Source organism: Pan troglodytes, chromosome X, assembly GCF_028858775.2.
Source record: "Pan troglodytes isolate AG18354 chromosome X, NHGRI_mPanTro3-v2.0_pri, whole genome shotgun sequence".
NCBI classification, from domain to species: domain Eukaryota; kingdom Metazoa; phylum Chordata; class Mammalia; order Primates; family Hominidae; genus Pan; species Pan troglodytes.
Genome location: NC_072421.2, coordinates 44,161,302 through 44,187,232, shown reverse-complemented (window position 1 = coordinate 44,187,232; position 25,931 = coordinate 44,161,302). Strand labels below are relative to the sequence as shown.

The following is a 25,931-nucleotide window of genomic DNA, read 5'->3' as shown; positions in this document are numbered from 1 at the left end:
CACCTGGAAGGTTATTTGAGCCCTAACCTAGTTAATAATAAAGCTGAAGAAAGCCCAAAAGCATTGTACACATAAAAACTTGCACCCACAACCAATGCTCAATAAATGGTAGCTTTAATTTTTAACACTACATCGCCAAGTTAAGAAACAGATTATTTTGCTATTCTCCAGTTTCCAAGGAAACTCTCATCTTCTATACTTGGTCCTCTACAACCAATTATTATTATTTTATATTTGTTTTAGCCCCACTGTCCACAGAACACAACCGTTTAACATTTTCCTTTTATACTATTTATCTTAAGTAAAATCATTAAAATATTGAGTTCCACTTCCAAAAAAAAAAAAAAAAAAAAAAAGAAAGCCCAAAACAGCAGAAGACATCACTATCACTATATCTAACTCCCAGGGCAAGAAAAACATCAATGCTCTTCCATTCATAGTTGGATTTGTCTTAACCGACATTCTCCTGAAACCTGTACCTGAACCTCCTGCTTTTCTCTGGCATATTTAGAAGATGATGTCAAACTACCCAAACAACCTATATCCTTTTCTGCCCAATAGGGTTAGAGATGAAGAGGATGTGTTATTCCAACAGTCATTATGTTGTAAGCACCTGCCTTTCTCAGGGAGGCTGGTGTTCTTATATGTTACAATGATAGAAGTGGTTATAAAATGTCTCGTTAGTAACCAGCAGCACAACCTGCTTTCTAACTTCCCTGGGATGTGGGTCTGCTCCTTTTGCCTTTGTAATTTTCCTTCAATGACATGATGTGCATGAGTTCACCTTTCCCTCTAAGCAAGAGCTATGCATTTCCTAGGGGTAAAGGGGAGACCACTGGTCTCTAAAAGTCACTTGATTGCTACTGAAGCTATGTTCTTTTGTTATAGTGTGGTAGAATAAATCGCCTTTTATTTGTACAGTTTTTGAGGAGGCCAAAAGGCAGGCAAAAGGGAGGCTGTGGAACTCCTTAGCAATTCCTTTGTGGGGACCCCACTTCCTTCTCTGGACTCCCCAGCCCCCATCGAGTAGGACAGCTATGTGCCGGAATGAGAAGAGAGGGGAAAAGCTCTCATTTTCCCTACACAGAACCAGGCCCTGGGTCATCCGCACACTTTAGAGGTTAAGTGAAGCACCACTGGTGAAGGATAACTAGAGTGACCCACCAGAAAAACTGCCATGCCATCCAATCAAGGCCTGGCTCAATTCTGAACTGGGCCTCCTAATTGGTCAGCTGTCTTATATCTCAGGGTAACAACTAACATTTGCTATGTAGCAGATATCTGGAATGGAGAAAAGGATAAAACCGAGAAACCCCACATTTAGAATGTTTTTATAGAATAAAGCGGTTAGTTCTCATTTCAGAATGGCTGTGGACATTCTGCCTGTAGGCAGGGGTGGCTACCATACTGCCTGTCTAGCTGCTTTTTTTCACTCCATCCTCAACACGTAAGCTTTGTATGAGACAAAGACATACATGGGTACAAGTTCAAAATGGTGTCAATTTTAGCAAAGTTTCCCAGTATTCTTGTGCTACATACGAAACATTACTGCAATATTTTAACACATGGAAACATTATATATTTTGATAGCATTATTCATCATTGCTTGAACTTAATTCTAAAGTAATATACTTTGACAGCATCCACACCAATACATCAACACAATTTGGAAAATGCAGAACAGCCTGCTCTAACCTACCCCATGATGGCAGGCAGTGACCCATCTGGCTTGGTGTCATCCAAGGTTATTGAAATTGGGGCATCTTCATCTTCAATGATCATGCAGCCACAGTAATCTTAACCAGGAGAAAAATCAATGGGAGATCGAGACCAAGCTCATCAGAGACACCCATACACACATAAATATATATAAACTATTTTTTAAGAGGAAGGCAAAACTTAAACTCTTGGTCTTGGCCCCAACCCTACATGTTATGTCTTGTTAAATACACACACTGAATATATAAGGATGTCTATTAACCCACAGACAGAAAATGACCCATCTCCAGCACCTTTACATAAAGGGCTTATGACCAGCCAAATGCATGACAAAAATGGTAAGATGACCCTGGCTCCTAGCATACATGAGGAAAGAGAAGGGCTGCATTGGAGGGAATGACCCAATCCAGGGAAGAGGTGGGAGGAGGGAATCCGATGAGTATAACCAGAATGCTTATCAACAGTAGCCACCATATCTGGGCAGCTTTCTAAGTCCAAGATCCTGCCTCATTTAATTCTCACAACACCTTAGTGGTAGGTATTACTGTCACCACTTTACACCTACAGACTGATGCTAGCAAGCAAGCGAAGTCCTGGAATGTGTAACTTCAATGCAGTGCTCTTTCCATGGTGCCTGTTGACCTCACTCTGCTCATAAAAAGTAAGAAGCAGGACAGATGCCGGGAGTCAGGGCAATGGTGGCCTTATGACTGATGTGATCTCCTTCTTCCCTCCCATTGCCAACAAGTGCTCTTGGGGTCACTATGTGTGGCCAAGGATATGAGGAAATTGACAGACCAAGATTTCTAATCCTTTTTCTACCAGTTTGAAAATACTTTGTTTCTGTTCAATACCTTCTGTTCAATAATCCTAAAAGAGTGTGATTTCTTCATATAATACAGTTTAAACATGAATAATAGCAGCCTACCCTTCTTCTTCCAGAAGGCCTCCTTGTAATACATCATGCACTTAATGATAGCTCCCATTGGAAGACGCTGAATTAACTGGTTTCTCTCTGCTGGAAGCTCTGGTCTGAAGTGAATCTTGGCAGTCAAGGTCGGAGGGATCGCATTAATTACGTATTTGCACTAAAACACACACAAGCAAAATATTACCTCAAATGTGAGCTGCAGTCTTTGTGGCAGGCATGAAAAATCATCTTTATCACTTCTAAACAACATTGAGCAGTAAAAACATACAAAATGAGAAAATGAGGCAACTGTGAGGCAACAAAACAGATCAAGGTAGGTCAACCAAGGCTGGTAATTTGGAAGACTGAGGCGGAAACATGTCAGCATTAATTATGCTACTGCTTGAATTATATCTGGTTAGAAGCTGCAAAAGACACAAGGCCTATTTACTATATGCTCCTTTTGACTAAACTGAGTTACCTCATAATGTTCATGGTTCAGTGTCTCTATGATGATGTTGTCACTTGACTGGTCAACATGAGTGACAGGATGGTTCAGCTTCACTTGGTCTCCAAGGAGGTCCATTATCCGTTCGCTCACTTGACCAGATCCACCTACAAACTTCCGTTCCTACAGGAGGAGGTAGGTAAGAAAGGAAACATTATGAAAGCCCAAGGAAGGAAAATCCTATTGGCTACTGATTAGAAAACCTCCAGAAAGTCACAGGCCACGCCTCCAATGTCTGCACACTTAACTGTCAGAAGAATTCATTAGGACAGAGGCAGAGTTGACCAAGACAATTCAATGATCATTCCCTGCACAGCTTCTGGCAAAGAAAAGCCATTACAAGTTTATAAAAATCACAGAACCCGAAGAAATGTTCCACTATGCCAATGCTGCCCTGACCAAGTGGGAATATCAGCAAGTCTGTGGGCTTCAAATGCCAAAGAGTGCAGGGTGTGGAGGGAGCCCTGAGAAGGGGCAGGCACGGGGCTTATTCCAGAGGATGAAGTTTCTAATTTCCTTTGATTCCTGTAGTTCTGGGCTGAGGTTGTCCAGGCAGGTAAGGATGCAGATAGAGCCATATTATAGACAAAGTTACAGGGTGCTTTTAGGGATAGTCATGTCCTACTAGTCCTACTAGTCATCACCAAATGATGTTCTAAGAATGGGAAGAAGGGCCGGGTGCGGTGGCTGTACTAAAATTACAAAAATTAGCCAGGCATGGTGGCACGTGCCTGTAATCCCAGCTATTCGGGAGGCTGAGGCAGGAGAACCACTTGAACCCAGGAGGCGGAGGTTGCAGTGAGCCGAGATTGTGCCACTGCACTCCAGCGTGGGCAACAGAGCTAGACTCCGTCTCAAAAAAAAAAAAAGATTAGGAATATCAGATCTTGAATAACTTTTTGCAAAACTATCTGGAAGCTTCAAGGCGGAGGCAGAGGGTGAAGGCTAAGCATCTGCTTGCTCCTTTAGATATTGCTAAATAGTTCTCTTGAGCGGCCCTTATAAGACCAGAAGTGCTCTACCCTCTGCCTTCTGCTACGATCACCATGGAAATGTTTCCAGCTTAATCTAAGAAGGTAAGTCCTTAACACAATGCTTTTGGTAAGAACCAGAAGGATATTTTTAGCCTATTATAGAAGATTCTTTTTTTTTTTTTTTGAGACGGAGTTTCACTCTTATTGCCCAAGCTGGCGTGCAATGGCGCGATCTTGGCTCACTGTAACTCCCGCCTCCTGGGTTCAAGTGATTCTCTTGCCTTGGCCTCCCGAGTAGCTGGGATTACAGGTGCGTGCCATGACACCTGGCTAATTTTTGTATTTTTAGCAGAAATGGGGTTTCATCATGTTAGCCAGGCTGGTCTCAAACTCCTGACCTCAGGTGATCCACCCGCCTCGGCCTCCAAAAGTGCTGGGATTACAGCTGTGAGCCACCGCGCCCAGCCAGAAGATTCCTAACAGATTCCTCAATCATACTCCTCCAGAAAACTGCATAAGCAGCCACGCAGTGATTTTTGCACTTTTGTAACTGGCTACTGTTTTAATGACAACACCAAAGTTCTTTATAAAAAATATTCCTGGCTAGGCATGGTGGCTCATGCCTGTGATCCTAGCACTTTGAGAGGCTGAGGTGGAAGGACTGCTTGAGCCCAGGAGTTTTAGACCAGCCTAGGCAACAAAGCAAGACTCTGTCTTAAAAATTAAATTAAAAAAAGGAAAAAAAATTCCCAGAGTGGTTCAGACCTAAATTCATGATTTGTCTTTCCTCGAGAAACCCAGACCATTTAACTTATAATCTGGTCTGTTTTCTAAGAGGTACTTTGAGTTTTAATGCGGTGGAAAGACCATGAACTGTTTCTGTCTTGTTCACTGTCCACCCCTCCAGGTCTAGTATTTGTTGAATTAAATTACAGGATAAGCCTAAGTTCTTTATAAAAATATTGTGACCATGGTTTGAGATTAATCATCTGAACCATATTTTCTAAAAGGTCATGTAGAATTTGGCTAGAAGTATCCTGGCTCCTCTGAATGAAGGACACAAATATCAAATGTGAATCAAAATACCTCAGAAAGTAAAATACTGGCTAAAAGGAGTAATCTGTCATCTCTGCCTGTAGGTAAAGACATTTAAAAAATGCAACTGTCCTGCGTTTGTCAAGGCTAAGGGTCAAATGGGCAATGAGTCTTGGTGTCACAAGAACTTGTGGATTTCCGGTGATCTCCTCAGGAGAAGAATAATTCACTTGGCAGAGAAAGACTCTATACCTTGTACTGTGCACTCAGAATTCGGGAACTCAGAGAACCTAAGTTAGAAGTAAACTGCTACTAATTAAACCTCATACCATCCAAGCACAACATTTATAGAACAGAGATACCCATTCTCTTTGGATAACAGAAAGGGTTGAAGCAGAGAACCTCAGAGTCTGGGGAATTAGGATTCTGGCTTCGCCATGTGTCCAGCCAATGAACGAAATGAATTCACTTATTAATAAAGGAAATGATATGGAAATTGGGCAAATTCAAGTGGGTAGCAAAAAATAAGAATACAAAAGGCAGAATTTACTATTGCAAGAGTGGCCATAATCACTTGCATGAATTAGAAGGAAGAACAGTCACTTCCCTTCTGTAACAGTTAACATAAAAGAATCACTCTGATAAACAGATGGGACAGAAACCTTGTGTCTGGAACAGAGATGATTTTAAGTATAATAATTGTACAATTTCTAGAATTTTTTGGAAATTATTTTAGGAATTTAGCTTCTCCTACATAAACGGCCTAATTTTACCTGCCACCAAAAGGAAGGAACTTAATTCTCAAAACCTAATTAATTCAAAAGGAAACATTCTTTATCTGTGAACTCCTTTTCAGGAGTGACAAAAGGAAATGAGAAATTTTTTTTTCAGAAAGTCTTTTGAGATCACTTCATGCTGCTAATTATTCATGTTTCAAAATACTGAAGCAACTATTAAAGACACTGCCCTGGGAGAAAGCAAAATCACAGATGAAGCTCTTGTTTCAGAACAGACACATACACACCATACCTGGCCGCCATTGGTGACAGAGAATATCCGAGTGGTGCCCCCGCACTGCTTCACATACCACAAGAACCACAGGGCAGACACTTCGTGAGGCTCAGAGGTCACATTGATATTCACAAAAAGATAAGCAAACCGCCTAGCAGTCCTGTTCATAGAACAAAAGTGGAAGTCAGGTGTCAATATGTACAGGAGTCAGAGAATGTCATGTTTTTACAACACTATTTAGTGTGTTCAGAAAGTTTTTCTGTTGCAATTGAAAAAAAACTCTCAAGGATTCAATTTCTGAAGGAATGCATTCTTTAACTCTTGGAGAAACTAACATTTTCTCCTGCTTAAGAAATTATGAGTTGAAAAGGAGCCAAGGGTCCAGCAAGACAGCCAAACAGAAACAGCTCCAGTCTGCAGCTCCCAGGGAGATCCACGCAGAAGGTGGGTGATTTCTGTGTTTCCAACTGAGGTACCTGGTTCATCTTATTGGGACTGGTTGGACAGTGGGTGCAGCTCATGGAGGGCAAGCCAAAGCAGGGCAGGGCATCGCCTCACCTGGGAAGTGCAAGGGGTTGGGGGATTTCCTTTTCCTAGCCAAGGGAAGCTGTGAGAGACTGTCCCAGGAAGAACGGTACACTCTTGCGCAGATACTGCGCTTTTCCCACAGTCTTCGCAACTGGCAGATCAGGAGATTCCCTCCGGTGCCTGGCTCAGTGGGTCCCACACCCAAGGAGCCCAGCAAGCTAATATCCATTGGCTTGAAATCCTCGCTGCTAGCACAGCAGCCTGAGATCAACCTGGAATGCTCGAGCTTGGTGTGGAGAGGGGCGTCCGCCATTGCTGAGGCTTGAGTAGGTAGTTTTATGCTCACAGTGTAAACAAAGCCACCAGGAAGTTCAAACTGGGCGGACCCCACCACAGCTCAGCAAGGCCTACTGCCTCTCTAGATTCCACCTCTGTGGGCAGGGCATCTCTGAACAAAAGGCAGCAGTCCCAGTCAGGGACTTATAGATAAAACCCCCATCTCCTTGGGCCAGAGCACCTGGGGGAAGGGGCAGCCGGGGGTGCAGCTTCAGCAGACTTAAATGTCCCTGCCTGACAGCTCTGAAGAGAGCAGTGGTTCTCCCAGCACAGTGTTTGAGCTCTGATAACGGACAGACTGCCTCCTCAAGTGGGCCCCGACCCCCGTGTAGCCTGACTGAGAGACACCTCCCAGTAGGGGCCAACAGACACCTCATACAGGAGAGCTCTGGCTGGCATCTGGTGGGTGCCCCCCTGGGACGAAGCTTCCAGAGGAAGGATCAGGCAGCAATAGTTGCTGTTCTGTAGCCTCTGCTGGTGATACCCCAGCAAACAGCATCTGGAGTGGACCTCTAGCAAACTCCAACAGACTTGCAGCTGAGGGGCCTGTTAGAAGGAAAACTAACAAGCAGAAAGGAATAGCATCAACATCAACAAAAAGGACATCCACACAGAAACCCCATCCATAGGTCAACAACATCAAAGACCAAAGGTAGATAAAACCACAAAGGTGGGGAGAAACCAGTGCAGAAAGGCTGAAAAATTCCAAAAACCAGAACGCCTCTTCTCTTCCAAAGGATCACAACTCCTCGCCAGCACGGGAACAAAACTGAACAGAGAATGAGTTTGATGAATTGACAGAAGTAGGCTTCAGAAGGTGGGTAATAACAAACTACTCTGAGCTAAAGGAGCAGGTTCTAACCCAATGCAAGGAAGCTAAGAACCTTGAAAAAAGGTTAGACGAATTGCTAACTAGAATAACCAGTGTAGAGAAGAACATAAATGACCTGATGGAGCTGAAAAATGCACCACAAGAACTTCGTGAAGCAGACACAAGTTTCAACAGCTGAATCGATCAAGTGGAGGAAAGGATATCAGTGATTGAAGATCAACTTAATGACATAAAGTGAGAAGACAAGATTAGAGAAAAAAGAGTGAAAAGAAACAAACAAAGCCTCCAAGAAAAACGGGACTATGTGAAAAGACCAAATCTATGTTTGATTGGTATACCTGAAATTGACAGGGAGAATGGAACCAACTTGGAAAACACTCTTCAGAATATTATCCAGGAGAACTTCCCTAACCTAGCAAGGCAGGCCAACATTCAAATTCAGGAAATACAGAGAACACCACAAAGATATTCCTCGAAAAGAGCAACCCCAAGACACATAATTGTCAGATTCACCAAGGTTGAAATGAAGGATAAAAATGTTAAGGGCAGCCAGACAGAAAGGTCGAGTTACCCACAAAGGAAAACCCATCAGACTAACAGCGGATCTCTCAGCAGAAACCCTACAAGCCAGAAGAGAGTGGGGGCCAATATTCAACATTCTTAAAGAAAAGAATTTTCAACCCAGAATTTCATATCCAGCCAAACTAAGTTTCATAAATGAAGGAGAAATAAAATCCTTTATAGACAAGCAAATGCTGAGAGATTTTGTTACCACCAGGCCTGCCTTGCAAGAGCTCCTGAAGGAAGCACTAAACATGGAAAGGACAAGCAATACCAGCCACTGCAAAAACATGCCAAATTGTAAAGACCATTGACGCTATGAAGAAACTGCATCAACTAGCGGGAAAAATAACCAGCTAGCATCAAAATGATATGATCAAATTCACACATAACAATATCAACCTTAAATGCAAATGGGCTAAATGCCCCAATTAAAAGACACAGACTGGCAAACTGGCTAAAGGGTCAAGACCCATCGGTGTGCTGTATTCGGAAGACCCATCTCACATGCAAAGACACACATAGGCTCAAAATAAAGGGATGGAGGAATATTTACCAACCAGATGGAAAGCAAAAAAAAAAAAAAAGCAGGGGTTGTAATCTTAGTCTCTGATAAAACAGACTTTAAACGAACAAAGGTCAAAAGAGACAAAGAAGGGCATTACATAACTGTAAAGGGATCAATGCAACGAGAAGAGCTAACTATCCTAAATACATATGCACCCAATACAGGAGCATCCAGGTTCATAAAGCAAGTTCTTAGAGACCTACAAAGAGACTTAGACTCCCACACAATAACGGTGGGAGACTTTAATACCCCACTGTCAGCATTAGATCAACAAGACAAAAATTAACAGGGATATTCAGGACTTGAATTCAGCTCTGGACCAAGTGGACCTAACAGACATCTACAGAACTCTCCACCCCAAATCAAGAGAGTATACATTCTTCTCAGTACCACATCACACTTACTCTAAAATGACCACATAATTGGAAGTAAAACACTCCTCAGCAAATATAAAAGTACAGAAATCACAACAAACTGTCTGTCAGACCACAGTGCAATCAAATTAGAACTCAGGATGAAGAAACTCACTCAAAACCGCACAACTACATGGAAACTGAACAACCTGCTCTTGAATGACTACTGAGTAATTAACAAAATGAAGACAGAAATAAAGATGTTCTTTGAAACGAATGAGAACAAAGACACAACGTACCAGAATCTCTGGGACACATTTAAAGCAGTGTGTAGAAGAAAATTTATAGCACTAAATGCCCAAAAGAGAAAGCAGGGAAGATCTAAAACTGACACCCTAATATCACAATTAAAAGAACTAGAGAAGCAAGAGCAAACAAATTCAAAAGCTAGCAGAAGACAAGAAATAACTAAGATCAGAGCAGAACTGAAGGAGATACAGACACAAAAAACCCTCCAAAAATATCAATGAATCCAGGAGCTGGTTTTTTGAAAAGATCAACAAAATAGACCACTAGCAAGACTAATAAAGAAAAGAGAGAAGAATCAAATATACACAATAAAAAAAGAAAAAGGGGATATCATCACCAATCCCATAGAAATACAAACTACCAACAGAGAATACTATAAACACCTCTATGCAAATAAACTACAAAATCTAGAAGAAATGGATAAATTCCTGGACACATACACCCTCCCAAGACTAAACCAGGAAGAAGTTGAATCTCTGAATAGACCAATAACAGGTTCTGAAATTGAGGCAGTAATTAATAGCCTACCAACCAAAAAAAGTCTAGGACCAGACGGATTCACAGCCAAATTCTACCAGAGGTACAAGGGGGAGCTGGTACCACTCCTTCTGAAACTATTCCAATCAATAGAAAAAGAGGGGATCCTCCCTAACTCATTTTATGAGGCCAGCATCATCCTGATACCAAAACCTGGCAGAGACACAACAAAAAAAGAGAATTTCAGGCCAATATCCCTGATGAACATTGATGCAAAAATCCTCAATAAAATACTAGCAAACCAAATCCAGCAGCACATCAAAAAGCGTATCCACCAAGATCAAGTCAGCTTCCTCCCTGGGATGCAAGGCTGGTTCAACATATACAAATCAATAAACGTAATCCATCACATAAACAGAACCAATGACAAAAACCACAAGATTATCTCAATAGATGCAGAAAAGGCCTTGGACAAAATTCAACAGCCCTTCATGCTAAAAACTCTCCATAAACTAGGTATTGATGGAACATATCTCAAAATAATAAGAACTATTTATGACAAACCCACAGCCAATATCATACTGAATGAGCAAAAACTGGAAGCATTCCCTTTGAAAACTGGCACAAGGATGCCCTCTCTCACCACTCCTATTCAACATAGTATTGGAAGTTCTGACCAGGGCAATCACACAAGAGAAAGAAATAAAGGGTATTCAATTAGGAAGAGAGGAAGTCAAACTGTCTCTGTTTGCAGATGACATGATTATATATTTAGAAAGCCCCATCGTCTCAGCCCAAAATCTCCTTAAGCTGATAAGCAACTTCAGCAAAGTCTCAGGATACAAAATCAATGTGCAAAAATCACAAGCATTCCTATACACCAATAACAGACAGAGAGCCAAATCATGAGTGAACTCCTATTCACAATTGCTACAAAGAGAATAACATACCTAGGAATCCAATTTACAAGGGATGTGAAGGACCTCTTTAAGGAGAACTACAAACCACTTCTCAACGCAATAAAAGAGGGCACAAACAAATGGAAGAACATTCCATGCTCATGGATAGGAAGAATCAATATCACGAAAATGGCCATACTGCCCAAAGTAATTTATAGATTCAGTGCTATCCCCATCAAGCTACCACTGACTTTCTTCACAGAATTGGAAAAAACTACTTTAAACTTCATATGGAACCAAAAAAAGAGCCCGCATAGCCAAGACAATCCTAAGCAAAAAGAACAAAGCTGGAGGCATCATGTTACCTGACTTCAAACTATACTACAAGGTTACAGTAACCAAAACAGCATGGTACTGGTACCAAAACAGACATATATAGACCAATGGAACAGAACAGAGGCCTCAGAAATAACACCACACATCTACAACCATTTGATCTTTGACAAACTGACAAACACAAGCAACAGGGAAAGGATTCCCTATTTAATAAATAGTGCTGGGAAAACTGGCTAGCCATATGCAGAAAGCTGAAATTGGATCCCTTCCTTACACTTTATACAAAAATTAACTCAAGATGGATTAAAGATTTAAACGTATAACTTAAAACCATAAAAACCCTAGAAGAAAACCTAGGCAATACCATTCAGGACATAGGGATGGACAAAGACTTCATAACTAAAACACCAAAAGCAATAGCAACAAAAGCCAAAACAGACAAATGGGATCTAATTAAACTAAAGAGCTTTGGCACAGCAAAATAAATTATTATCAGAATTAACAGGCAGCCTACAGAATGGGAGAAAATTTTTGTAATCTACCCATCTGACAAAGGGCTAATATCCAGAATCTACAAAGAACCTAAACAAATTTACAAGAAAGAAACAACCCTATCAAAAAATGGGCAAAGGATATGAACAGACACTTCTCAAAAGAAGACATTTATGCAGCCAAAAAACTTATGAAAAAATGTTCATCATCACTGGTCATTAGAGAAATGCAAATCAAAACCACAATGAGATACCATCTCATGACAGTTAGAATGGCAACCATTAAAAAGTCAGGAAACAACAGATGCTGGAGAGGATGTGGAGAAATAGGAACGCTTTTACAATGTTGGTGGGAGTGTCAATTAGTTCAACCATTATGGAAGACAGTATGGTGATTCCTCAAGGATCTGGAACTAGAAATACCATTTGACACAGTAATCCCATTACTGGGTATATACCCAAAGAATTATAAATCATTCTACTATAAAGACACATGCACACATATGTTTATTGCAGCACTCTTAACAATAGCAAAGTCTTGGAACCAACCCAAATGCCCATCAATGATAGACTGGATGAAGAAAATGTGGCACATATACACCATGGAATACTATGCAGCCATAAAAAAGGATGAGTTCATGTCCTTTGCAGGGACATGGATGAAACTGGAAACCATCATTCTCAGCAAAGTAACACAAGAAGAGAAAACCAAACACCGCATGTTCTCACTCATAAGTGAGAGTTGAACAACGAGAACACATGGACACAGGGAGGGGAACATCACGCACCAGGGCCTGTCAGGGGATGGGGGGCTCAGGGAGGGATAGCATTAGGAGAAATGCCTAATGTAAATGACGAGTTGATGGGTGTAGCAAACCAACATGGCACATGGATACCTATGTAACAAACCTGCACGTTGTACACATGTACCCCAGAACTTAAAGTATAATTTAAAAAAAAAGAAATTATGAGTTAGCTCCAAGTATGCTCATCCAGGTTCTCTCTAAGCATCAATAAGCTTCTTTCAATACTCATCCTCTCCTCTCCATCTTCATTGCCACAGCCCTAGTCCAGGCTACCAATATGTCCAGGCTATAGCAGTGGTGGCTCCTACTTGGTCATCTTGCATCTCCTCTTGTATCCTCCACACTATAGCCAATGAGGGCTTTTAAAAGTGCCAAACTCAAAAAACCCTCTGCTTAAAACCCTTCAATGATCTTCAGTGGAGAAAGGACAAATATTCAATGTGGCCAATAGATCCTGCACTATCAGCCTCTAGACCAGTCCTCCAAACTCCCCTTATACCACTTGCTCTTGTCATCACTATGGTCCAGCTACACTGTCCACTCAATTGCTCAAACATGCCAATATCCTTCTCACCTCAAGGCCTTCACAAAAGCTTGTCCCTGTCCTCTATGCCTAGAAGATTCCATCACTGTACATCATCTACCCGTCCCTGTCTCCCCATTCCCCTGAGAACTTTGAGTCATTCTTGAAAGATACCATTCTCCCCACATCATCCAAACTTTCCTATCTCCCCACGTACCTGTGGGTCATTTCTGGAAGGTAGCATCCTGCCACACACCATTGACTCTTCCTGTCTATCCCCTACTCCTCTGGTTCATTTCTGGATGGTACCATTGCCCCGAAAACATACACCCTTCCCTGCCTCCCCTCAGCAGTTATGTCTCATTCCTAGAAGACAGTATCCCTGCAAACACATTTTCTATCTTCACATGTCCCCACTGACTCTGAAAGTCATTCCTAGTAGATACCATCTGCCTACACCATCCAATCTTCCTATTGCCACCCTAATACTATGGGTGATTTGGGGATATCATTACCTCCCCCCTCCCCCACCCCACAACCAAATTCCACCTTCACCATCTCTTCCAGAGCCTGTGTCACATTCCCGGAAGATATAATTCCCCCAACACTATCTAATCTCCCCTATCTCCCCCGTGCACCTGTGGGCCATTAGAGGCAGATATCATCCCCTCCACACCATCTACTCTTGCTGTCTCCCCTCTAAACCTATGGCTAATTCCTTGAATATACCATGTACCAACACTATCCAATCATAATGTCTCCCCTCAAGCCCTCGTGGCTCATTCCTGGAAGATGTATCTTGCTACAGCATTCCTGTTTCCTGTTTCCCCCATTCCCAGCTATGTCATTCCCGAATACCACCCCCCACAACATCCATCCTTCCTGTCTCTCCCTACCACTTCCCATGTGGCTCATTCCTGGAAGATACCATCTCTCTAAACCCCTGTCTCCCTGTATCCCTGTGGGTTGTTTCTGGAAGATACCATCCTTCCACACCATCTGCCCTTCTTGTCTCCCCAGCCACTGCACCTGTGGCCCTCTCCAAAGCCAATCCACCCTGTCTCCCTTCTCCTGTAGGTCATTCCTAGAAGACACCATCCCCCAACACCACCCACCTTTCCTGCCTCCCCCAGTCACCACCTGTGTGGTTCATTCCTGGAAGATACCATATTGCCACACCATCCAACCTTTCTATTTCCCCCCTACTCCTGAGTCATATCTGGATGATACCACCCACTCCCTAAGACATCTACCCTTCCCTGTCTCCCCACAGTGCCTGTGTCACGTTCCTGAAAGATACTATACCCCTACACAGAACTATCTACTCTTCCCTGTCAGTCATTTTGTTAGATAACATCCCCGGTCCTGTGTCCCCGTCGAAGCACCACCAGTGTGGTTCATTCCTGGAAGATACCATCCTGCCACACAATCCAACCTTCCTGTTTCCCCACTACCCCTCCGGGTCATTTCAGGATGATACCGCCTCCTCCCCAAAATGTCTACCCTATAGTGCCTGTGTCATATTCCTGAAAGATACTATCCCCTCTTACATTATTTACCCTGCCTTGACTCCCTCTGGGATCTCTGAGCCATCCTGGAAGATCCCATTCCCCTACCTCATCCATCATTCCCCCGCTTCCCCAATTCCGTAGTTCATTCCTGGAAGATACCATCTCCAATGCAACATTCATCCTTCTTCTCTATCCCCTGCCCTGTGGGTCATGCCTGGAAAATATCATTCTGTCATACCCTACCTGTCTCCCATCTACCCCTGTGGTCCATTCCTGGAAGACACAATTCCCCCAAAACACCCACCTGCCAGGGTTTATTCCTGGAAGATACCATCCTGCCACACCATCCACCCTTCCGGTATCCCCCGGACCTCTAACCACCCTTGTGGCAGATTGCTGGAAGATACCATCTCTCTAAACCCAATCCTCTGTTACCTACTGCCCCTGCGGGTCACTCCAGGAAAATACCATCCACATCCACCTTCCATCCTGTCTCCACCCCCACTACTGCCAGTGTGCCTCATTCCTGGAAGATACCATCTTGCCACACCATGCAACCTTCCTATTTCCCCCTACCCCTCTGGGTCATTTCGAGATGATATAACCACATCTACCCTTCCCTGTTTCCCCACAGTGACTATACCACATTCCTGAAAGATACTGTCACACCTCCCCCAACACTTCCACCTTGCCTTGTCTCCCCCTTTCCCCTTTGGGTCATCCAGGAAGATGCCATCTCCACATACCTCTTCCTGTGTCCCCCCAGGCACCACCAGGGTGGCTCATTCCTAGAAGACACCATCTCTGAAAACACAATCCACCCTGTGTCCCTCTGCCCCTTTGGGTCATCCCTGGAAGATACCATCGTGGTCATCTTCCACACTTCCTGTCTACTCCCTCTCCTCTGGGTCGTGGATGGAAGTTATCTCCCCCACCACTCCCAACCCTTTGGGTCACTACAGGAAAAACCATGCCTGCCAACAAGCCAATGTTCTCGCATCCCCTAGCTCCTCTGGACCATTCCTGGGTGGTACCATCCCACCCCACCATCTACTCTTCATATTTCCCTACTGCCCCTGTGACTCATTCCTGGAAAATATATCCTGCCACACCATTCATGCTTTCTCTCTCTGCCCTGTCCCTCTGGATCATTCCACAATGATACCATGCCAGCCAACAGCCCCCTGATGGTCTCCCCCACCACCCATAGTGTGGCTCATTCCTGGAAGATACCATCCTGCCATGCCTTGCAACCGTTGTATCTCCCCACTACCCCTCTGATCATTTCGGGGTGATACCACACCGTCCCTAAAACATCTAGGCTTCCCTGTTTCCCCGCAGAGCCTTTGTCACATTCCTGATATAACCCCCCCAACACTAATCCTCTGGCTCATTCCAGGATGATATCATCCCCCCACACTTCAACCCTTCCTGTTTTCCCCCACTACTACCCAGGTGTCTCATTCCTGGAAGACACCATCTCTCTAAACCCAATGTACCCTCTCTCCCCCACTACTACCCAGGTGTCTCATTCCTGGAAGACACCATCTCTCTAAACCCAATGTACCCTGTCTCCCCCTGCCTCTGTGAATCATTCTTGGAAGATACCATCCACCCATACCTTCTGCCACCCCCACCACTGTCATTTGGCTCATTTCTGGAAGATACCATCCTGCCACACCATCTAACCATTCTATTTTCCTGTTATCCTCTTGGTTATTTTGGGATGATACCACCTTCTTCCTAAAACATCTACCCTTCCCTGCCTCCTTGCAGTGCTTGGTTCACACTCCTGAAAGATACTATACCCCTTATATTATCCAGTCTGCCTTGTCTCCCTCTTGGCTCTGTGGGTCATCCTGGAAGATACCATCTCCCTACCTCATCCATCATTCTCCCCCTCCCCGAATTCTATAGCTCATTACTGGAACATACCGTCTCTTCTACTGTATCCATCTTTCCTGTCTACCTTCTGCCCTGTGGGTCATTCCTGTAAAATAACATTCCGCCAAACCATCTACCCTACCAGTCTTCCCTCGACCCCAGTGGGTCATTCATGGAAGATACCATGACCCCCACAGCCCCACCAGTGTGGCTCAATCCTGGAGGATACCATCCTGCTGCACCATTATCATTTCCTGTCTTCCCCATCCCTCTGGGTCATTGCTGGAAGATATCTCCATCCACAATGTCTACCCTTCAATTTTCCCCCATGACCCTGTGGTTCATTCCTGGAAGATTTCATTCCACCAAACCATCTACCCTGACTGTCTTCTCCCACACCTGGGGCTCATTCCCAGAAAATATACCCTGCCACACCAGTCAGGCTTCCTGTCTCTCCCCTATTCCTCTGGGTAATTCTTGAATGATATCATCTTGAAGGATAACATCCACCTTTCTTGTCTCTTTCCACCACCACCAGTGTGGCTCATTTCTGGAAGATACCATCCTGACACGCCATGCAACTGTCCTATTTCCCTACTATTCCTCTGGGTCATTTTTGTATCACTCCCTCGCAAAACATCTACCCTTCCCTGTTTCCCCCCAGAGACTTAGTCACAGTCCCGAAATATATAACCCCTTCAACACTATCCACCCTGTCCTGTTTACCCTTACCCCTGAGGGTTATCCTGGAAGATACCATTTCCCCCCACCATCGCTCATCTTTCTTACTCTCCCAACCTTGTGGGTCATACCTGGAAAATACCATCCTGCCTCACCTTAACCACTTTGTGTCTCGCCCCATCCTTCTGTGTCATTGTTGGAATGTATTCCCCACAACATCCACCCTTCTTATCTCCCCCCAACCCTTTGAGTCACTCCAGGAAGATACCATGTCCCCAGTCAGGCCAACATTCCCTGTGTCCCCTTAGCCCATGTGGGTCATTCCTTGAAAATATATCCTGCCACACCATTCATGATTCCTGACTCCTCACTACCCCCTCTGGCTCATTCCTGTATGATATCACTTCCACAATATCCACCATTCCCATCTCCCCCCACCACTACCCTTTTGGCACATTCCTAGGAGATACCATTTGCCTAAACTTATTTCCCTGACTTCTGTGGGTCATTCGTGGAAGATACCATCCACATACACCCTTCCTGTCTCCCACCCCCACCACTGTCACCGTGGCTCATTCCTGGAAGATACTATCCTGTCATTCAACTATCCTATCTCCCATCTACCACTCTGGGTCATTTGGGGATGATACCACTCCCTCACCAAAACATCTACCCTTTCCTGCCTCCCTGCATTGCCTGTGTGATATTCCTGGAAGATACTATTTCCCCTACATTATCCACTCTGCCTTGTCTTTCTTTTGGCTCTGTGGGCCATCCTGGCAGATCCCATCCACCTAGCTCATCCATAATTCCCCTCCTTCCTCAATTTTGTAGTTCATTCCTGGAAGATACCATCTCCTCCATACCATCCATCCTTTATATCTACCCCCTGCCCTGTGGCTCATTCCTGGAAAATACCATTCCACGAAACCATCCACCTACCTGTCTCACCCCAACTTCGGTGGCTCATTCCTGGAAGATACTATCTTCCTACACCATCCACCTTTCCTGTTTACTTAACCCCACACATTCTGAAGACCATTCTTAGAAAATATCGTCCTGCCTCACTATCTTTTCTTCCTATCTCCCCCTACCCCTTTGGGTGATTACTGGAAGATATCCCCTTTCACAACCTTTACCCTTCAGGTCACCCCCTTGCCCTTGTGGGTCATTCCTGGAAGATACCATCTCTCTATACCACCCATCTTCCCCTGCCACCAACCGTGTGGCTCATTCCTGGAAGATACCATCCTGCTACACCTTTCTAAACCCTCTGGGTCATTTCTGGATGAGACCACCTCCTCCACAAAACATCTACCCTTCTCTGTGTCCCCACAGTGCCTGTGTCACATCCCTGAGAAGTAACATGCCCTCCCCCTACAAACACACTATCCACCCTGTCCTGTCTCCCCCCTTGGCCTTGTGGGTCATCCTGGAAGATACTATCCCCACCCTTTCCGTGTCCCCGAAAACACCACCAGGGTAACTCATTCCTGGAAGATTCCATCTCTGTAAACACAATGTACCATGTTTTCTTCTGCCCCTTTGGTTCATTCCTGGAAGATACCACTCCATCAAATCATCTATCCTACTTGTCTCTCCCAACTCTTGAGGGTCATTCCTGGAAATACCATCCTGGCCACCTTCCACACTTCCTGTCTCCTCCCATCTCTTTTGGTCATTGCTGGAAGTTATCCGCGGCCCAATATCCACCCTTGCTGTCTCACCCCTGACCCTTTGGGTTACTCCAGGAAGAACCATGCCTGCAAACAAGCCCATCTTCCCTGCATCCCCTAGCTCCTGTGGACCATTCCTGGAAGGTATATCCTGCCACACCAGTCATGTTTCCTCTCTCTGCGCTACTCCTCTGGGTCATTCCTGTACAATCCTATGAGTCATTCTTGGAAGAAACCGTGACCCCTCACCATCCACCCTTCCTTTCTCCCCCCTACCACTGCCAGTGTGGCTCATTCCTGGAAGATACCATCCTGCCACACCACCAAACCTTCCTATGTACCCTCTTCCCTGTGGACCATTCCTGGAAAATTCCATTTTGCCAAATGATCTACACCACCTGTGTCCCCTCTACCCTTGTGGGTCATAACTGGAAGAGACCATCTCCCTCACCCCATCCACCTTTGTATCTACCCCTTGCCCTGTGGGTCATTTCTGGAATACATCATCTTGCCTCACCATCTATGTTTCCTGTCTCCCCACCATCCCTCTGGGTCATTGCTGGAAAATTCCCCTTCCCCTAAGACATCCACCCTTCTGGTTTGGGTAATTCCTAGAAGATACCATCTCCATCCACACAAACCAACCTTCCCTTTCTCTCCCCAGAGAGAAATAGCTGGAAAATTTCATTCTCCCCACCCCACCCCCGCCCCATTTCCCCACCACACACACACACTACCTAATGTTGCCTGTTTCCCCTTGACTCTGTGGGCTATTCCTAGAAGATACCATACCCCCACAGGGATCCATTCTTGTTCCCCACTCCCTAACACTGTGGGGGCATTCCTGGAAGATGCAACCAGGCCACACCATTCACTCTTCCTATCTCATCCCTGCCTTTGTGGCTCATTTCTGGAAGACATATCCTGGTGATACCATCTACACCTCCTGTCTCCCCACTACACCTCTGGGTTGTTGGTGGATGATATCCCCGCAACATCCATCTTTCCTGTCTTCCCTTTGCCCCTTTGGGTCATTCATAAAAGATACCATCCCACCACACCATCAACCTTTTCTGTCTCCTCCACTATCCTGGTGGTTCATCCATGGCAAACACCATCCACTATACTTGTCTCCCCTCTGAACCTGTGGATCATACCTGGAACATACTATCTTCCTACCCCATCAGTCCTTCCTATCTCCCCCTAATCCCTGTGGCTCATTCCTAGAAGACAAAATCCCCCAATGCCATCCACCCTTCCAGTCCCCATCTCGCCTTGTTTCTGTGGGTCTTTCCTAAAACACCACCCATCTTTCTCCATTATCCCTTTCTGCCTTCTTGCCCTTGTGGGTAATTTTTGGAAGATATCATTCCCTCCTCCCACCACCACTGTCCAACCTTCCCTCTCTCCCTTTGACACTGTGTGTCATTCTTAGATCATACCATCTGCCCCACTACTATCAACCCTATGGGTTACTCCTGGAAGGTACCATTTCTACCACACCATCCACCCTTCCTGTCTTTCTCCTGCCCCATGGCTTATTCCTGGCAGATACTATCCCCCCAACTTCATCCACTCTTCCTTTCTCTCTCCTGTCCCTGTGTGTCATTCCTGGAAGATACCATCGCCCTACACTGTTCACCTTTTCTGACTCCCCCCTGCCCCGATGGCTCATTCTTAGTTAATGCACTAACTCCTTAGTTTCAGGTTAAAGATTTCTTCATCAAAGAATGCTTCCTTTACCCTCAGACCATGTAAGGTTCTGCCTGTTACAGGAACTCTCCTAGCATTATGTAATTGTGTTCAAGGTCAGTCTTGCCTGCTAGAAAAACATAAACTCCATGAGGGTAGGGGCTATTCCTAAGAAGTTCACCCCCATTCCTCAGTGCCTGGTATGGTGCCTTCACATAGTAAGCCCCACATAAACTAATAACACATGGTCTAATTGAACATTTTTATTACTACAGACTAGCTTTCCTCTCATTTCCTAGTATTCTACATCTATATGGGATTACCATTTTATTTTATTTTAAGTTCCGGGGTACATGTGCAGGTTTATTAGATAGGTAAACATGTGCCATGGTGGTTTGCTGCATCCATCAACCCATCACCTAGGTATTAAGACCCACATGCATTAGTTATTTATCATGATGCTCTCCCTCCTCCCACCACCTGACAGGCTCCAGTGTGTGTTGTTCCCCTCCCTGCATCCATGTCTTCTTAATGTTCAATTCCCACTTATGAGTGAGAACATGCGATGTTTGGTTTTCTGTTCCTGTGTTAGTTTGCTGAGAATGATGGCTTCCAGCTTCATCCATGTCCCTGAAAAGGACATGATTTCATTCTTTTTTATGGCTGCATAGTATTCCATGGTGTAAACGTACCACATTTTAAAAAAATATCTTTTCAAACTGCTTTTGTAGGCAACCTTTCAATAATATGAAAACACAATTATTGATTTTATTGCAGATCACACAATGCTTTCATTAAAAGAAGTTCTACTTCATTCACCCACTTTTCTTAATTTTTAGATTCATTTTCTGTTCTAACCTACTTTGAGGTGCCCTCAACATTGCTATTGACTGAAAGATTACTAGGTTTCCTCTTTTTTTCTGTAAGTTGTTAAGAAAAGCACTGCAGTTCAAGGCAAGATATAAAAGACGAGAAGGGAAGATAAAAAGTAAATTTTGAATGGTCAAGTCTACTTACTTTGTCCAGCAGATTTTGTCAATGAGCTCTTTCATGGTCATTTTGTCCCATTCGTCAGCATGTTGAGCCTCCCAGGGTGCATCATTTGGAATCTGTAGAGAAAGGAAGTCCCCTCTCAGGTTTGATGGTAACTGCCACCTCTTCTCGGGAAGGCCCTCATGAAAACCTCTGAAAATGGGTCTCTTGGTCTCTGTGTTGAAATGTGTGATTGGCATAGAATTCTATATAGAGACAGGGAGTGGGGTAGAGTTCTTTGGATTCTGTGTCCTAATGCCATTGCCAAAACAATAATAATAGTGATAATATTATATATGTCTATGTACAAATTTATATGTAATTATTATAATGATGACAATTATCATCATCATTGTTATTGAAAGCTAACACCCATTTTATGTCCCAAATTGATATTACAGAGCCTAAGACTAAGTAAAGAAGCTTTGGGGCAGCAAGTCCTTCTCTCCTTTACTATCTAAAATGGCATTACAGACAGACAGACAACTGTAAGTAGAGATACTTGGCAAAAATATGTCATATAAATGCTCAGTAGCATAGAGTTGAAGGCACACAGGCATTTGTATAAGAGAGTGGGTTGGTATGCTGGTTCCCTTGCTATGAGGTCTTGAAAATTACATAATCTCTGGGCGCTCATTTTTCCCATTTGTGAAGTGGAAATACGACCAACTTTGCAGTTTGGGTACATTGGAAATGATATGCATTGGTGTCCGGAGCAATGTTCCCTGCACTATGGAAGGATATTAAACAGTTGCCATTGTTATTTCAGTAATGGGTCATGCGCAAACTGAACACATATTTTACCTCCTTCCCCATGTTATCTATTGTCCGCCACAGATTATTGTAATCCAAATATGCAATGGGATTCCATACTGGTGGAAAGGCGCCCCGAAATGGATATGTTTTCCCCTAGAACATAAAAGCAAACAGAATCAATCAAAAAGAGTAATACCTTAAATTTGAATGGTGTTCTAAAACAACAAAAAAGCAACCAACCTAAGACTTTCAAAGTAACCAGACCCTCTACTGTGTCAGAAACATTCCCTTTGATGGAAACTGAATACATTATACCTATACAGGCCCCAATTTAATAAAATGTGCAGAATCTCCCTGGTGCTGTGTTGGCTGGTTTTAATTTACAGTAAATAATAGCTTTAAATTTATTTCTATTTATTTGGAAATTATACATAAATAAAGGTAGCACATCCTAGTATCTAATGCTGGTGCTACAATATTCTCAACTCCTGAATTCCCATCTAATCTCTTGAGAAAGCTGTTCCCACTTAGACGAGAGCAGGATGATGATGTGGAGGACTGTCTTTAGACCACATATAGGACAAGAACAGCAAAGGGGAATGTCTTATACTGTGTTTTAAACTCTACAAAGGCTTAATAAAGACTGGCTAGACTACAGACTATGCCTGATGTAAAGAATCAGATTATTAGCAGTGTGGAATATCAGGCACTTGCCACTGTGGGCCTGCCGAGCATCCATTCCCCTTTCCTGGTAGTATCCTGGTTTCTTTCTGGGAAATTGCCTCTCTTCTTTTCTGTATAGCTGTGTAGGGAGAATGGTCCCAGCTACCAGCTCCCATTACAGAAAATGATAAGTTAGATTTTTTTTTTTTAATCTCTACACCCCTACCCCCAGCTCCTGGTATAGCCTGGCTGTGAGCCTGTTATCTGAGCTTGGCCAGTCATACACTCTCAGAGGACTCTGACCATGGAGTGGGTCACCCACATAGAGAAGAAAGTAGACTGTGGGTTTTCTTTCCCCATGGCCAAGTGCTGAGCAGATGCTTCCTGCTACAAAGACCATGGCTATGGTTCCTGCCCCTAACTTGCCAGAGCTCTCATGCTCTTTGCTCATCCTCAAGTGTGGTCCTCCAGCCTCACATCAGTTCTGTAGGTCCTCTCATTTCCTTTCAGTACATTCCCTCTTGTTAGCCTGAGTTGGTTTCTATTGCTTGGTACCAAGACCTCTAACATGAAGATGGCTCATTCATTATTAGAAACCATTAACTTCATTTCATTGTGTAACAGCCAAAGTGCTAAGAGAAGCAAGGGTGAGTAGAGATGAGTCCCTAGGAAATAGACCAGAAATAGGTAGTTTATAAGGCCTTATTTGCTAATTTCTTTTACTTTAAAAATCAATGTCTTGTAAATGTTCATAAGGCCAAAATCTTTTCTACCAGTATAATTTGCATGATAATTTGATTTTTTAAATCAAAACATTTACTTGTAGAAAGTCTACTGCATGCACTGCAGAATACTGAAAGCTGTATTGGATTTTTTAAAGGGCTAAAACAAAACTCCTGACCATCAGGGCAAGGACACAAGACATCACAAGCACGTGTATGCACACCTCCTAACTGAGTAAGAATATATGGCAGCCATTAAGTGACAGAGAAGTAATTTTCCCTTCCACATAGCAAATTCAAATAACCTTGGCAGAATATGTGATCTCGTTTCTTATCTGAAAATGTTATGTTGTAACGCTGCAATACAACTTTTTGAGACTCCAAATCCTTTATCATCATCACCACCATCATCACTAACATTTATTGAGATCCTTCTCTATGCCTGACACTGGCTAAAGTCCTTCATATGCATTATCTCGTGCAATGCTCACTCCAACCCTGTGAAGGCAAGCGCTATTGATATTTCCATTTTATAAATAAGGAAACTAAAGCCCAGCAGCAGTAGCTAGTACATCATAGAATGGAAATTTCCTGCTCCCAAAGCCTTTGCTCATAAAACATGCTTTCCTGCCTCCTATACAGTTGATGGAATGTGGAGATAGGTTTGTTCTAGAGGCATTTTTAAACTTCCAACTTTTTCTTTCCCAAAAGAAAGAGAACTTTGAAATGTGAAACTTAGAAATCTTCCACATGTACCTTTTCTGTTTCTAAGGAGTAAAAATAGAGACTTAAGAAGCTTCAGGGGTGGAAGATGACCACTGAGGGAACATAAACAGCTTTGGAAAATGCTAATACATACTCTGAGAGAAATGGGCAAAGATATTTTACATAGAAAACAAAAATAGCTATGGAGAAGAGAGGGGCTGAGGTTAAGTAATAGCTCAGGGGCAGCCTCAGAGCAGCTGGTCCTTGTTATAATTCCTCCTTTAACTGAAATCTGGAAAAATCTACATTTTCCTCCATAAAATGCATGTATAGTCAAGGAATAGTCTAATGCAAAACTGATCTTTGCTTTGGAAAAAAATTTTATTAAAAAACATAAATATTGCCCGGGAGGCTGAGGCAGGAGAATTGCTTGAACCCAGGAGGCGGAGGTTGCAGTGAGCCGAGATTGCGCCACTGCACTCCAGCCTGGGCAACAGAGCAAGACTCTGTCTTAAATAAATAAATAAATAAATATTCTCAATAGTCTGGGAACATAAAGAAAAGAATTATAAATATAACTCAACAAAATGTGTCCCACATTCCTAACGAAGTTCTTCACAGAAAGATGCCAACTTGAGTATGATTTCACACAAGGTCCAAAGACCCCTAGATCTGAGCCTTGATAAACAGTGGTGGCAGGAGAAGTAAAGAGTTCAAGGAAAGAGGAAAATCTGGCCTGGCAATCATTTTAGAAATGGGAGCCACGGAATATTTTAAAAGAAGAGGCGGTGGCTCACACCTGTAATCCCAGCACTTTGAGAGGCTGAGACAGGCAGATCACCTGAGGTCAGGAGTTTGAGACGAGCCTGACCAACATGGCAAAACCCTGTCTCTACTTAAAAAAATAAGAAAATTAGCCGGGCGTGGTGATGGGCGCCTGTAATCCCAACTACTTGGGAGGCTGGGGCAGGAGAATCACTTGAACCCAGGAGGCGGAGGTTGCAGTGAGCCGAGATCACGCCACTGCACTCCAGCCTGAGCGACAGAGCACGACTGTCGCAAACACACAAACAAACAAAAAAACCCGTCTCTACTAAAAATACAAACAAAAAATCAGCCGGGCATGGTGGCAGGCACCTGTAATCTCAGCTACTCGAGAGGCTGAGGCAGGAGAATTGCTTGAACCCTGGAGGCGGAGGCTGCAGTGAGCCGATATCGTGCCACTACACTCCAGCCTGGGCGACAGTACGAGACTGTCTCAAAAGAAAAAAAAAAAAACAAGAAGACCATAAAGGCCCATAACATAAACTTCTTTGCTGTTGATAAAGGATTTCATCAATTAGTTTCACCCCTATCAGTTTCTGGCTTCTCTGTTCTCGTTTCACAGAAAACCCAAACCTGCTAAAAAGAAATGCACATATGTGGGGAACACT

At 43.7% G+C, this 25,931-nt stretch overlaps 1 protein-coding gene across 1 annotated transcript in view; it reads right to left on the bottom strand.

The window, feature by feature from the left end:
- The window catches only part of MAOA (monoamine oxidase A), a 92,053-nt gene that overhangs the window by 12,382 nt on the left and 53,740 nt on the right, over window positions 1-25,931 (bottom strand). Inside the window, exons 4-9 of the mRNA XM_016943709.3 lie at window positions 22,457-22,561; window positions 21,638-21,729; window positions 6,176-6,317; window positions 3,111-3,260; window positions 2,648-2,807; window positions 1,700-1,796 (exon numbers count right to left, since the gene is read on the bottom strand). Coding sequence (XP_016799198.1) covers window positions 1,700-1,796; window positions 2,648-2,807; window positions 3,111-3,260; window positions 6,176-6,317; window positions 21,638-21,729; window positions 22,457-22,561 — 746 coding nt within the window. The remainder of the gene's footprint in view (window positions 1-1,699; window positions 1,797-2,647; window positions 2,808-3,110; window positions 3,261-6,175; window positions 6,318-21,637; window positions 21,730-22,456; window positions 22,562-25,931) is intronic.